The sequence below is a fragment of the Gadus macrocephalus genome, chromosome 7 (genome assembly GCF_031168955.1).
Source record: "Gadus macrocephalus chromosome 7, ASM3116895v1".
NCBI classification, from domain to species: domain Eukaryota; kingdom Metazoa; phylum Chordata; class Actinopteri; order Gadiformes; family Gadidae; genus Gadus; species Gadus macrocephalus.
The window spans coordinates 18,207,585-18,222,496 of NC_082388.1; the positions used below are offsets into that span (position 1 = coordinate 18,207,585).

At 39.4% G+C, this 14,912-nt stretch overlaps 1 protein-coding gene across 31 annotated transcripts in view; it reads left to right on the forward strand.

The window, feature by feature from the left end:
- Positions 1-12,371, forward strand: part of dlg2 (discs, large homolog 2 (Drosophila)) — a 133,985-nt gene extending 121,614 nt beyond the window's left edge. For 21 of the 31 annotated variants that reach the window (XM_060057104.1, XM_060057110.1, XM_060057109.1 and 18 more), the window contains 7 exons: positions 2,258-2,308; positions 2,626-2,727; positions 3,617-3,640; positions 6,466-6,638; positions 6,752-6,861; positions 7,209-7,300; positions 7,855-12,371. In XM_060057104.1, the coding sequence (XP_059913087.1) occupies positions 2,258-2,308; positions 2,626-2,727; positions 3,617-3,640; positions 6,466-6,638; positions 6,752-6,861; positions 7,209-7,300; positions 7,855-7,961 (659 nt within the window). In that variant the 3' untranslated portion in view covers positions 7,962-12,371. Of the gene's footprint in view, positions 1-252; positions 299-2,227; positions 2,309-2,625; positions 2,728-3,616; positions 3,641-6,465; positions 6,639-6,751; positions 6,862-7,208; positions 7,301-7,854 lie in introns of all 31 variants that reach the window. The other 10 variants (XM_060057114.1, XM_060057117.1, XM_060057134.1 and 7 more) reach the window with 4 other exon arrangements.
- The last annotated feature ends 2,541 nt before the right edge of the window (positions 12,372-14,912 follow it).

Here is a 14,912-nt window from a genome sequence, read left to right on the forward strand (position 1 = left end):
TAAACCCTAAAAACCCCAAAGGAGCATCAACTCTGTGTATTTGGCTCCCCCTGCTGGCTGATTCGTGCTCACAGGCAGAACTCGGCCCCCTGGCCTCCGAACTGAAGGCAGCTCCCGCCTTTCAACGCCTCTTACCTTTCCCTTCTCTTGGTATCTGGTGTCGCTCCCCCCTCTCTCTCTCTCTCTCTCTCTATCTCTCTTTTTTCCCACTGTCTTTTCTGTGTCTCTCTGTGGACGTCCGGGTACCCGTAGGACATCCTGGGCCTGGGTGATGATGGGTATGGGACCAAGACATTCAGTAAGTGGTTCTCAGAGCCGTCGGTTCCCTCCTAACGTTTGGCTCTTACCCAGCAACGCCGCGTCACATCTCCCTGTTAACATTGATTTTTATTTTTTTATTTTTTGATATGGTTTCTGCAGTATCTCTGCATGCCAGGTGTAAGTGCTTTTCTCTGTGTGCTGCTCCTTACATCTGTCAATCAGGTTTTAGCGTAACCGTCCAAATGTTTATACGTTAAATACAACACATCGTTTGACAAGGAATGGGCAAACAATTTAACAACGATGTTTGTATTTGATGTATTATTAATGATTATGTGTGTATTTTTATGATGTAATAATAAATATAATCTATATTTTTTATAGATATATTTTATATTTATCAACATAATATTAAATAAATTAAAATAAATAAATAATGCAGTCTAAACACTAGGCGTCATAGCAGATTGGCGTCAGAGTTAATTGTATGTCATCATTGTCAAATCAATCTTATCAGCCCCCGCATGAACAGTATTATTAAGTTGAGGGAGGCGACCTCCAGCTACACACACTGGTTTGATTGGGCTACTTATTGATTCGTTAATTGAATTGCTTCAATATAAATGTCGTTCCTTCATTAGCAAGGTGCGCCGATGACGTTAGTTCCTGCCACAGGCTGCTTCATTCGACTGCTATTTTTAGCAAAACCTTCCCCTTAAATTACCGGTACTTTGAAGTCATTTAAGTGGCCTGCTGTGCCCATGTGATTTAATAGGCAATTGAAACCTTGGCAATACCAGCTTGATCTATGCGCAAGTACCTACACTTAATACGATCTTATGAATACTGTTTTGGGTTTTTCTCAAGATATGATTGAACTGGTTATGAATATCGTATACAACTCCCACGTTGGATACTGTACTATATAGACTCCCGTTCCCGGTGCACACTGACTTTGTAATGCTAATAAAGGCGAATGCATGTTTGCATGATGCTCATGACTATAACCTTATTGCAATGTTTGCTTACTTTATCTTTGATTGCACCCTGGACTTTAAAATTCAGCATAATAATGCTTTGTTATGCTTTTCATGTGTATCATCTATCATGTATTCTTTTCTTGTTTTTATGTTTTATTATTGTCTAAATGTAATTCAAACTCACCATTTTTGACGTTTTAAGAATTAACGTTCAGTTTCCAAAATCTTTCAGTTTAACAATTTCAGAGGTAACATTTTCCAAGTGAGTTCATCTTTTATGGATGAGTCTAGAACACCTACTTATTGGTCAACAGCAACACATGGAGTTGGCTGGGTTTTAGTGCCCAGGTGATAAAACAACCAAGCGCTTACAGTCGCCGGCTTCTAGCCCTAAGCGGCTCACATATGCACTTGCTTTTGCTTTTATTATGTCATTAATCTTTTCAATAAATGTAATGTCTTTTTTTTCCAAATCCTTTCAGTGAGGGAAATGCCACAACATGGAATTTAATTATTTATTGGGCAAATGCTTCAGCTAGAATCAAAGACTCAAAATATCCTGTATAACTGTACATAATTACATGTTATTTCAATTGTAGTGGCCTTCTTCTCAGCCTCCAAGACAAAAAAAAATTACACATGGTTATTGTTTTACTTTGCTTAGGCCAAAGAGGTTTCCTTGTCATCGGCAATACTTTCTTAATCAGTACTAGCTCAACTTATTTTAGCTGGCTACCAAGTTCAGATATCATGTAGAAGACAGTTTGCAGGAGAATGTCCTCGAAATCACAAATCACATCACCTCTTCATATTTTTTTCCTCATATCTAACGGAATCAAAACTGAAGACAGATGAACTCTCACTTAGAATGTGACACAGGATGTGGTTACACTGCAGAACCGTCCCCAACATAGGAGTGTCTTTTGGTGCTCGTTGCTAAAGGTGTGTGTGTGTGTGTATGTGTTTGTGTGCGTGCGTGTGCGTGGGTGTGTCTGCGGTGCGTTTTATCCCCACAGGAAGCCAGGAAGAGATAATCCTCTCGTATGAGCCGGTGATGAGACAAGAAAGTGAGTGGCTATCACCCCTCCCATGTTGTGAAACCTTAGAGGACTGCAACACAAATATACCTGTCAAATAGATAGATCCTTTAATAATCCTTTACAGGAAATTACAGTGCCACTGCAGCTTCAGGACAGACAAACACCACACAGTTCCTGAGATAGATTCCATACTTAATAAGTTAAAATACAAAAAAAAATGCTTAAGAAGTTATATATTACCTTATAGCAGCTGGTAAACAAGACTTCCTGTATCTCTCAGTTTTGCACATTGGTGAACGTACATATATGTATAGACCTTCAACAGGAGTTTTTCCTTTCTCTAGTTAATTACGCCAGACCTGTCATAATCCTGGGACCCATGAAGGACCGGATCAACGACGACCTCATCTCGGAGTTCCCCGAAAAGTTTGGCTCATGCGTACCACGTAAGCATTCACTAATGAAAGACCAAATCCAGGAGACTCCATTCAGGGTGTCATTTTATTGTTAAGAAAAATAGATACGGTTTTAGATTTTGTTGTATGTTCCTATGAGAGAATCGATTCCAATATGCAATCATACATTTCGATTAGATTGGGTTAGGTTGCTTGGATTAAATGACATTTGACTCAAATTAGTTACTTTAGATCAGATAAAATTGGGTTTTCATTAGATTACATCGTATTTGGTTTGTTTAGATTTGATTAGGTTGGGTTTGTTTAGATGAGTTTGGGTTAGTTTAGATTAGCTAAATTTAGATTCAATCTGGTCAATTTGGATTAGGTCACATTGGGTTGGTTCGAATTAGATTAGATCAGATTTTGTTAGTTCGGATTAGATCAGATTGTGTTAGTTTAGATTAGATCAGATTGTGTTAGTTTAGTTTAGATCAGATTGTGTAGTTTAGATTTGGTTAGATTAGACTAAATGTGATCAGATCAACAGTTGCGTACCTCCCAGGGCTGTGGAGAAATGTAAACTCAGCTGTATCCACACCCGCATCCCTGCCACTGACCACGCTTGGTTGCGTATGTGTGGTACACCAGTTGTAGCCATAGCAAATGGCTGGGTCTGGAACTCTGAGCCCTTGGCTGTGCTGGCTACAGCACATTGGACGGGCTGGCTTCACAATCGCACGGCCGCCTTATCTATTGATACTGAAATACTGAAAAAGTATCAAAGACAAAGTGTGCTTGACTTTAAAAAGGTCATTGTGTGTCTGTCTGTGTGTGCACGTTAATGTCTATAACCTCAAATCTCAACCATTTTGCATGCTTTTATTTATCCATCTGTTTGTTTGTGTTTATTTCAATTGACCCATTAAACAAATAAAAGCTGCTAACAGTTCAGGGCAACAAGGTGAGTGAGCCCCAAAGTCGCCCCTCTTCCTGTTTCTCTCTTCCTGTTCCTCTATTCTTGTTCCGTTCCCTTTTGTTCCCATAGCTCTTGTGAGTTGTGTCGGATTGTGTTTGTTCCAAGTCTAGTGTAACCCTTACAGTGTCCCACTTCCAAAGCAATAGCTTGAATAGTTGTTTGGGCCCATCAGAAGAATATGGTGAGATATGGCTGCTAGTTAACCATTGTGTCTTCAAGGACATCCAATTAAAATGTTGAACTTGCAACTTTACTTTGTTCTTACTTTGTCCATGTTTATATTTTTTTTACTTTTTTGATAATAGATTGTTTGCTTACACCACACACTGTAAGCTCTATTTGGTTAGAGCTTACAGTGTTAACTTGGAATACACAGATGTGTATTCCAAGTTAACATGTTAACTGACATGTTGCTAAACATTTGGCTGAACACAATTATAAACGTGTTCTGAAAAATTGAAAAATGTATCTCAAAATGTCTTCTATAACCATTGTCCCCGTTCTGTAAATTCAGTCAATTAAAGCAGTGATATTATGCCAACAGGTTTGAGTTTGATTAGTCATTACAAGCCGTTTGAAAATCAACCTTTTACTGGGTTTTAGTGACATCCCAAGTGGGAGTGTCCACCTAGATGTTTGCTGGATAGGTAAGCAGCATGTGTTAGAGTCCACTCGGTAGACTAGTAGACTGATCTATACAGCACACATCTAGTTGTGCACCCACTTGAGATGTCCACACACAGGAAAAGGCGAATCACTCTCACACCTGATAAGGGATGGGTCAGAATATACGATTATTCGTCCCTGAGGGTCAAAATCGGTCCAAATGTTAACATTTGGACCGTTAACATTATTTCCCATTCAAATATAAAGTTTTTCACAAGCCATAACTTTGTTTCCCCTGGTAACGCCCGAGGGTTTGACTAATACCTGGAACAATCATTACCCTCCCGTAAGGTTCTTATGCAACAGAAACGTTGTTCACTCCTCCAGTAAATAGGACGAACCTTAGCTACGACTTGGCAACGGGAGGTATTCTAGTCCGCTCAGCTATGCGCCAGAGAGTTATGCATTGTACATATTTATAATTTGAAATTTCTCCCAGCCTTTATACAACAGATACTCTAGGGCAGGGGTCGGCAACCCTAGTTGCCAACCCCTACTGACCACTACTGGCACGTGGCAGCATAATCATTGGCACACTTGAGAAAAAAAAAAAAAACGTCACCGCACAATGCGGCATCATTACTACCGATTTTTTTTGCACTTTATTCTGTTTTGGGCATTTCCTCCCATTGCAAATATGTTTCAATGAATTACTGAAAGCAGTGTTCTGAAATGGGATCAATTAATAGTATGTAGCCTAAACCTATGTTGTGAGTAATAGAGAAGAAAATATTAAAAAGATTGTTTCAAGTGGCCTGTATGCATCGCCTTCACATGGTTTTGCAAACCTTTACATGTCTTAAAGATATGATGTGGATGGTTCCAAGATTCTCATATATTCTCGTTTTTTACATTTCTCACATTGTAAATATGTTTTTGAATGAGTTTCTGAAAGTGGTGTTTTAAGATGGGACATATGTAATTATAATTTGTAATCCCATGTTGCAAATATAAAAAAAGAAAAAACATTATACAATTTCAGGTCTTCTGGAAATGTTTTTGGTCGCTGTGCCATAATTCATCTTAATATTTAATATATTGTTGCTGAAGGCACACTCATTAACGAGAACATTTCAAACTGGCACTGTATGTTGAAAAGGTTGATGACCCCTGCTCTAGGGTCTATAGCATATAACCACGTTGTATGATTACAGTTTAATTCATTTTTCACAATTTACCAGCTCTCGTTTTAAAGAACGAATCACCGCGCCATTAGTTTCAATGGGATTCACGGCAGTCTATACTTTCAACATAAAGTGTACATATTTTTAATTTGAAATTCGTCCCAGCTTTTATACCACAGATACTATAGGGTCTATAGCATATAACCGCGTTTTCTGATTACAGTTTAATGCATTTTTCACAACAGACAATTTGACTGGAACTACTTAGCAGGTAGTTGTTTTTCTGCGTTTAAGATATTAAGTGATTTCTTGCCGAAGAGCCATGGCTGCCTTTGTGAATGTTGGCACACATCGAATAATCGATTATTCGTTCATACCACCCACTGATTATTCGACAATGAAAAATTGTAGTTTTTCACATCCCTACACCTGATCACTTCTTTAAGACACATCAAGTACAAAATCTGATTGGATGTCCTTGGAAAGATTCTTCCTTAGCTAGCGACTAAATAGACCTTGTGTGTCCGAACAATAACAGAGTTAAAGGCACCCAGTGCAACTTTCGAGGCTTAAAAATAAACATTCAATTTCTAGTCTTTTTTACACGTAGTAAGTTTCAATAACTCCATACCATTACATACCGACATTTAAGCAGCAAAGATGAGACGTCGTTGTGTGGTGAGAACTGATACAAAATCGATAACAACAACAATGCCGCCATTTTCTTTATTTTTTGTAACCTACAATAAATAAAGCAGGCTTCCAGTCAATGGAAAAATGGCTTCTCCCCACCGGCGATTGTTGTTGTTTACGATTTTCTATCAGTTCTCACCACACAACGACGTCTCATCTTTGCTCCTTGAATGTCGATATGTAATGGTATGGAGTTATTGAAACTTACTACGTGTAAAAAAGACTAGAAATTGAATGTTTACATAAAGTTGCACTGGGTGCCTTTAAGCTAAAGCTCATTATCTTTCTAACCGGTCGACCCTAACCCCCGCCTCCTCCCGCCCTCAGACACCACTCGACCAAAGAGGGACTACGAGGTGGACAGCCGCGACTACCACTTCGTCCAGTCCCGGGAGCAGATGGAGAAGGACATCCAAGAGCACAAGTTCATCGAGGCGGGCCAGTACAACGACAACCTGTACGGCACCAGCGTCCAGTCGGTCAAATACGTGGCGGAGAGGGTGAGCCCCCCCCCCCCGCTCCCCTCCAGCCAATGGGAACGTTGGATCCAATTTTTGGCGGGGAGGTTGACGGTTGTCCTTGACTTTCCTTTCTGTGCGTTCGTCTGTTCCAGGGCAAACACTGTATACTGGATGTGTCCGGGAACGCCATCAAGCGATTACAAGTAGCACAACTTTACCCTATCGCCATATTCATCAAACCCAAGTCGGTGGATTCATTAATGTGAGTACTGGGATGTCGGCCAACTTTGTCAATGTCCACATTTCATTTGATCTCCACTTTATCCGAATTTCAGCAGCCTCTCTTGGCTTGAGATGTCGCTGCAGCTACAGCTGTATAATCTTCAGATGTCATGGCTGTCATCTGTAGATGATGTAGCTATAACTGTAGCGAAATCTCGAGCTACTATAGGCTTCTAATGGGACACACACAATTGCAAGTTTCAACAATAAGGCTTTACTCTCATCTGTCTTGGCTGCTGCTACCATCATGGTAGTGATTGTTGAAAGGACCTAGAGTAGATTATATGCTGTTGGTGGTGTGTGGGTCAGTTATCTCTCTGACAACAGGGACATGAACAAGAGGCTGACTGAGGAACAGGCCAGGAAGACGTTTGATAGAGCTCAGAAGCTAGAGCAAGAGTTTGGGGAATTCTTCACAGGTACGCTACTACTTCTACTACTACTACTACGTAACTAAATCAATAATGAATAACAAAGTGTACTTCATTTATCTATATTCAAATTACCTGTTAATAATATCATAATATGTCTTACTGTATGTCAGGTTGATCAATCTGTGGTTTATTGTGCAGGTTCATTTATTGTGCAAGGCACATCCTCAATGTATGAACCTTGCACAATAAACCATAGATTGATATATATGATTAAAAATGTAATATTATAATAATAAACACGACGTACTGTGTGGATGCATGTGTGTGGTTATCCTTGTAATTGTGTTTATTGTGTATGCTCGTCGCCACTGTAAATGAGGGAAACCTCAATGTCTCTCTCGTAAATAAGTGTGTGTGTGTGTGTGTGTGTGTGTGTGTGTGTGTGTGTGTGTGTGTGTGTGTGTGTGTGTGTGTGTGTGTGTGTGTGTGTGTGTGTGTGTGTGTGTGTGTGTGTGTGTGTGTCTGCATACCTGTGTGTACTGCGGCTCCACTGAGTGTGTGTTTGTGTGTGTAACCCATGGCTTCCTCTTGGTTCCCAGCGCTGGTCCAAGGGGACACCCTAGAGGACATATACAACCACTGCAAGCAGGTCATAGAGGAGCATTCTGGACCCTACATCTGGATCCCCTCCAAGGAAAGACTATAACTCCCCAGCTTCGCAGGGGCTCTGGACTGCTAGAAACTAGTGATCATTTGTAACATACAATAACTCTATGGCGATGAATAGTCTTCTGATATAATTATTATGATTACCGGTATTATTATTATTATTACTGTGAATATTTCTTTTTTTTTTCAATTTGTTCATTATTTTTTTCGGGTTTTATTTATTCGTTTATTTTTTTCACTCTCAACATGATTGTTCCTGAATGTATACCACAAAGTGTTAGACAACGTTTAGCTTCGAATACATCAACCGTTTGTATATTTTGTTCATTCTTATTTTTGCCAAAAAAAATGAAAGAAAGAAAACAACATGCAGCGGCAAGCGACAAAATAAACGTGGGGTTGATTTGTCCTTATCGACGCTCTGTGGGACTTCAGAACCATTACACTGGAGATGTTCAAGTGCGGGAAAAATGAGTCTGCCTGGTAGTACCACGCCCTCCACCGCACACGCACACGCACACACACACACGCACACCCCAACCATCCTTTCCGATCGGCAGCCCGCTTGCATGCAAACCTTCATCATCATCATCATCATCCAGAGCCCAGCTCACGTACGTACGCACCACCCCCTCCCAAACTCATCTCACTAATGGGATCTTCCGCGTGTGACACCCTGGGACACGACTCACGGACCAAACATTTTGCTTTGCTGTTTGTGTGCTCGTTCGACTGGGTTTTGTCTTCACTGGTTTCTTTACCCCCTCCAGTGCCCAGGGTTAAAGTAGAGGAAGTGGTAGGTGAAGGTGTGTTTGGTCGGGTGAGTCGGTGGCCATGGGTTCGGTAGGGTACTGTCGCGTTAAGGAGGCGAGAGAACTAGAACTATATTTTGCTACTTGGATTCATTAAGTGGGAAGGGCACAAAAGCACAGAAGTATTTATTAAATATATAACTGCGGTATCTACTGAAGCTTCATTTGAGTGTTGTGTATAGTGATAGTGTCTGATGGGAGTCCTAGGGCGACTGTAGTGAGTGCAGTGGTGTGTGTTGGTGAAGCATGAGGATTGACATAAGGCATAAGGGGGACCATAATCCAACACCACATTGAACCCTGTTTTCTGGAACAAATATGTTCGGCAATGAAAATGAGCACTTTTTAGGAACTTTACAGATGTGCACTTAGTAAAAAGCAATATTGAAGCAGTGTAGGAATTTTATTTGAAATAATTCCCCAAAAATAGACAAAACAATAAATACCTAATTTAAATACAACAGATATAAACACAACAGGCCTTCTGCTTCTGCTACTACGAGTGCTCAAGATGCACTCCAAAGGATAGAATCAGCCTCCAAAGGATGATATTGCTGGGCTTGACAAGTAACCATGACATCTCGGTGCTGTTGTCATTAGGGTGAAATAACGACCCCTTGTGGCCTGAATGCACAGGTTACTCCAGTACAGCCAAGTCAATGTTACATAATACACAGAAGCGATATATTTTACAATGCAGCGGCTTGCCTCTACTGGCTTCCAGACCAGCCGATGACTCAAAGCGTCCACTACAGTATCCTCTGCATTGGATTTAGAAGGCCAGTTAAGCAGAATGCGTCAACACGATAGGTTTGTTTCTAACCAGCGGCCGTCTTTAAAGTGCCCTTAATCATTGCTCTAGTCCCAAGCCGCAGAAGTATTTCATTCAAAACAAATGAAAATGACAAACTTACAACACTTTAACCACCTCCCTCTATCCCCCTCCTTTTAATTTAATCTGTTAAAAGATTTCAGGCTAGAGTTTACCCCACACGCTATTTGTTTGATGTGGACACTGTTCTGTGAGTTTGGTTGTTGTTGATATGATGCAATTTCAACTCTGTAAAACGGGATTACATTACGATGACATCAGAACACAAATCACCATTATGCAAAAGCCTACATTGTTTATTATTTGAGGTATGCGTGTGTGCATATATATATATATATATATATATATATATAGTACTGTCTGGCATCATTTCCTTCAAGTTTCCATCAATTATTGTTCACCACTTGCCTTAACAGAGTAGGTTTATATCCAAGATGAAAAATCTTGTAAATGTAACTTCCTTGAGAAATGATTTTATTTATTTTAAGAACGCATCTCAGCTCTGAGTACACCCAAGGTTGAATATAATTATATTTAGATGTAGCTTTGTATTCAGTGACAGGTTGTTAGAGCAAAGTTTAGTTAAAGGTTTATTTATATTTTAGTTATCCTATCAGATATGCATGAGAACCGTGTTTGTGGCAAAAATTTATTTTATGGATGACATTTAAATTAAAGGTGCCACAAGATTCCCCACAAAAGAAGTCATCAATATTGTTAAATACTTTATTTTAAAGTTCATAGTATATTTAAAACAACAAGGGTTTTCTGGTAAACCAGAGGATTGGGCCTTAAATGATTAATCCTTGCAATATAATAATACAATAACCAAGCTAATACTCACAAGCTAGAGTGGATCTTATAGGAACACCTGACTAATAATGGTCCAATCTCCCTTTACCCCTCAAACAAATTTCAATTAAAAAAATGTCAAAACACCAATATCATCCACACCCACTCCGGTTGAAACAGGATAAGGAAAATCTGTATAAACGAATCCCATCTGGTCCCATTGTGAACTCAAATAATCGCAGAAGAAAGTGGAGGTGACTGAAAGTCATTGTTTGAGAAATGTGGTCAACTCATCTTATAAAAGTTATTTCACAATAGTTGATTCCTTAGCAGTTACAATATATTATGTTTCCAAAACTGCCTTTTTAATCATTTGAAAATGCTCCCTAAAGTATATTATATCAGGTCAACACCATTATTCCTGTTTATTACACTTTAATGTAAACAAATACATTTTCTGTTGTTCATAGTGAATTAATTTAACAATGTGTGTATAGGGTCTCAGAATAAGCTCACCCATTTGTTTTGTTTTTCACTTCCAGCAATAGTTTGGCAACATTTTTAAATAAGCAATTATAACATGCAGGATATAATGCATAGATATTTATTCATGAGAAAGATGACTTTGGGGGCGATGGTGTGTGTATCTGGTTTATCCTTAGGACCTTTTTCGTTGAAATGTCCTTTTATTTATAAGGTAAACCAGGGCTTATAATGAACGGGTATAGCCTATTTTCTTAATTAATCAGGAGCCTGTGGGCCTACTGTAACCAAGGAAGCATCATGCCCACTCTAAACCAACACATATTTCGACATAGGAGGTGGGAGGACACTCAATTATAATTTTTCCACTGAATGCTGTTTACTAATGCTGTGTTGTGTCACTTCCTGTGTTCTGAACCTCTGAGTGTGTGGATTGCACTCTTACTTTACGGTACAACGTTAGCGGATAGCTTAATCTGCTGCTGTTTGCTGTCCACTCTTCCGTCACAGTGAATAAGTACGACTAGATCAGCCATTTGGATTTTCCAACCACTGAGTTTGTATTGCACATGAGTGGGCAGTCCTGGTATAGAAGGACCAAGAGGTGGTGTTATAGAGTTACAATGACATGAGAGCAGATTTCTATCCTTCCACGTTTTGTATAAAGTGCAAGGCCTGTGAAAAAGCAGTTGAAGTGGTAAATAGAAAACAATATATAAAACAGTGGTGCCAATGGCACTTCTTTAACATTTTGCGAGCAATTTGCACTTGCTGAGAATATATTTAAAAACATGTTCACATGAAACGTTTACAAAATTTCTGTGACAAAACAATTCCACAACAGCTTTGTTGTCTAGAAAAAAAAGGGTTGCTTTTGTTTTGTTTGGTTGTTGATGTTGATTTTCTTTGCTTGAGGGTTGTTTGATAAGGGGTTGTTCTAGATTGCAGTACATTACATTACATTTCTTTGCAGTAGGAATATAGTGGTATTTTCTCAACACCATACTATGAAACAGGTTCAGCAAAACCCTGCCAGAGTTCAGCATAGAAGCCCACCTTGTTTTGGATTTGTTGCTTCTAATTACATGGATGTTGGTTTTTTGGTTTTGTTTTGTTCTTTAAACCTTCTCGTCTATTCAATATCAAGATACAATGCACTTAAAACAAGGCACCGATATGCCATATCTGATTTACACATTTGATTGTAGCTTTTTGTTTGTTTGTTTCAGCTGAGTGGTTATAGTTAAATCTGTGCAGGGCTGTACATTTTACATTTAGATTGATTTAGCTTCTTGACAATAACAACAAAACTAAAGGAAATATATGGTTTTGTCTCTTTATATTCTGGACATTTGCATCTTTTCAGTGAAAACGTTTGAAACACTGAGGTTGTCTCTGCTCTCTGTTGTATGCACTTCTGGACGCTTTGATGAATACTACTTTAAGAGCATTTGCTGTATACAAGCCCTTACCACAGCAACCGTATTTTAAAGAGAAATGGACATTAAACATGTAAAATACTTTTAAATGCTTTTTGAATCTATTCTTTCAGAATCTCCCACTTTCCCTATCTCTCTCTTCTCTTATCCTTGGCTATAATTTGAAATGCTGTTCCATTATAATCAACATATAACACAAAACTCATCAGCCAAAGTGTGAATGTTTGGGCCTGACAGACTGAAATGATTCTTAGCTATTCTTTGTCCTCATTTTTTAAAGCATATCCTACATATTTTTACTGTTTAATGTGTGGTGCATTTGGAGTTGGATCTTAAAAGGCAAGCTGAGAAAACAGTGACCGACTTCATCCACCAGAGGGCAGGATTACAACGTGTTTTAGCCCGAGGGGACACATTTCTGAAACTGGGCAGGTTGGGTAGTCGTGTGCAAAGATGGGACAGGTTTGACGTAGTCCAGACTGCTCTACACCAACTTGTTTCACTAATGGCCACACCTGCATTGTGCTCGTTCCAGTTAATCTGTGGTAGGCCTAAATTAAGAAGAATAAAAATCCTACATTTAACCGTTTGGCGCAGAACAGTTAGGTTCTTTCAAGAGATTCAGAAGCAGCGACAGTCTGATTGGCGGATGTGTGGATAGAGAGAGTTCCATAGCCCTGGATGATGAGCAGCTGAATGCCCTAGAACCCATAGTAATACACAGTACACATGGCACAGCCCAAGAGAGATGCTACACGACTACATCTCACCAAAGCTGTCCCCAGTTTGATCTCTGTGATGAATCTGTTTATTAAATGCAGATAATCAAACACTACATTGCGGATTGCTATGAGGTCGTTGAGTTGGTGGGTCAGGGCAGCTGATTCTGTCCTCAGGCATTCACACTGCAAAGCCACCACTAGGAGAGTGCTGAGAGGGCCTTCAGGGAGGACAGAAGTTTGGTTTAATTCCAGTAGTCATCAGGACAGAGAATACAAACTCTAGGAATGGCCATTAATGACTGTTAACAACTATGATGTTTGCCTAGTCTGGTAAGACTTAACCTGATGTTTTGATGTTTTTTCTGTCTATAGGCCTATTTGTATAATTGTCATTACAGTAAATTGTTCTTACACTGTAAACCGTTTACCCTGAAATGGCCCTTGAGACCCCTCCGTAAATCAGTCAATCGATCACTCCTGCTCATTAAACCAGCAATGGACTTTAAACCAAATATCATTAAGTAAACTGATGAGCTGATGGCAGAAGTGACCATTCTGGAGGTGCTAAGAATGAACTACAAGTCTTCCACACACACGCAGGAGCACTCCCACTTCAGGAGCCATGTCTGCAACACCTTTGACCTCATGGGGTGAGTTGGGGAAGAAAATGCCATGCAAGTTAGACAAACCGCATCAAGGTGATTGTAATTGTTCATTCAAGTGAATAATGATGTTCAAATTAATGTTCACGTGTTCTTGCTTAAAAACAATATATATTTATATATATTATAAACCTGTAATGTGTAGAAATATAACCAGCATTAGGGGCTGACTACAAATGGGCTTATTTGGCCCATCAGGGGAGGATCAACTTCATTCCTCTTCCCTAGAACTTCCAGTTGCTAAACTGAGATTATCTCAACTACTCATACTGAGTAGTTGATGACTAAAGGTGTCGCGCTGGAAGTCATCCACGTGACAACTTTAGTTATAATACATACAATACATGCAGATTTTCTGGTTGATTCAATATATATATATTACCAAGCCATTCCTAAGATCTAAAGCCATGTGCTTGGTATAGTTTATGACCCAGGGCCCCAGGGGTCACCAAGATCATTGATTTTGGGGAAAGACGCTTCGACAACTTAACAGTAAGAGTCTCGTCTTTTACCTTGACCTTTTTCTTCACAGCCTAACCATTTGTCCAAACATTGCCATGCACGTCTCCGGAAGTCATTCTTGTGAAAAGCCTACAAGGTTTGAAACAAAGCTTTAACCACAAAATGTTGGATATAATCTGTTGCTGAATTGGTAATCAATTGTTTATCATCATTATTAATTGATACATCTTATCTCATATTCCTAATTTGACTCAACTAGTTGTTTACAGCCCCAGTGGGTTTGAACGAATAATTTAGAATTGCAAATCACTGTTGATTTGCACGGCAACATAAAAAGGGTGCATGAATTCGACAGAAACATAGAGGCAGACTGAATCCCAAAAGATTTTTTCTGCAGGCGGAAACAGGTGTAGGCTGTCCATGTTATCAAGATTGTTATTGTTGCTGTTGTGGAGGGTCAACATGCTCCATGTGTGATTGCCACCAATGGATATGTAACTTCATAAAAGGTATGTTATGGTATGTTGATCAGGTCAGCACAGGGGGATTATGATGTTATAAGTTTATCCTCATGGCAGAGATAAATCAATAGCGCAATAATTTTTTTGATTATTTAGGCACAGAATGGATGTGAAAAACACAAATTATGAGGAAGATGGAGAATCTAGATGGGTTTGGAGTAGGAAGGGAGGGAGACTGTGGCCTCCTAAGGCAGTTACATTGTGTCTTTTAACACATCAATTATTTATTAGTTGTTTACATTATCCAAGTAAAAGCTTTTCAC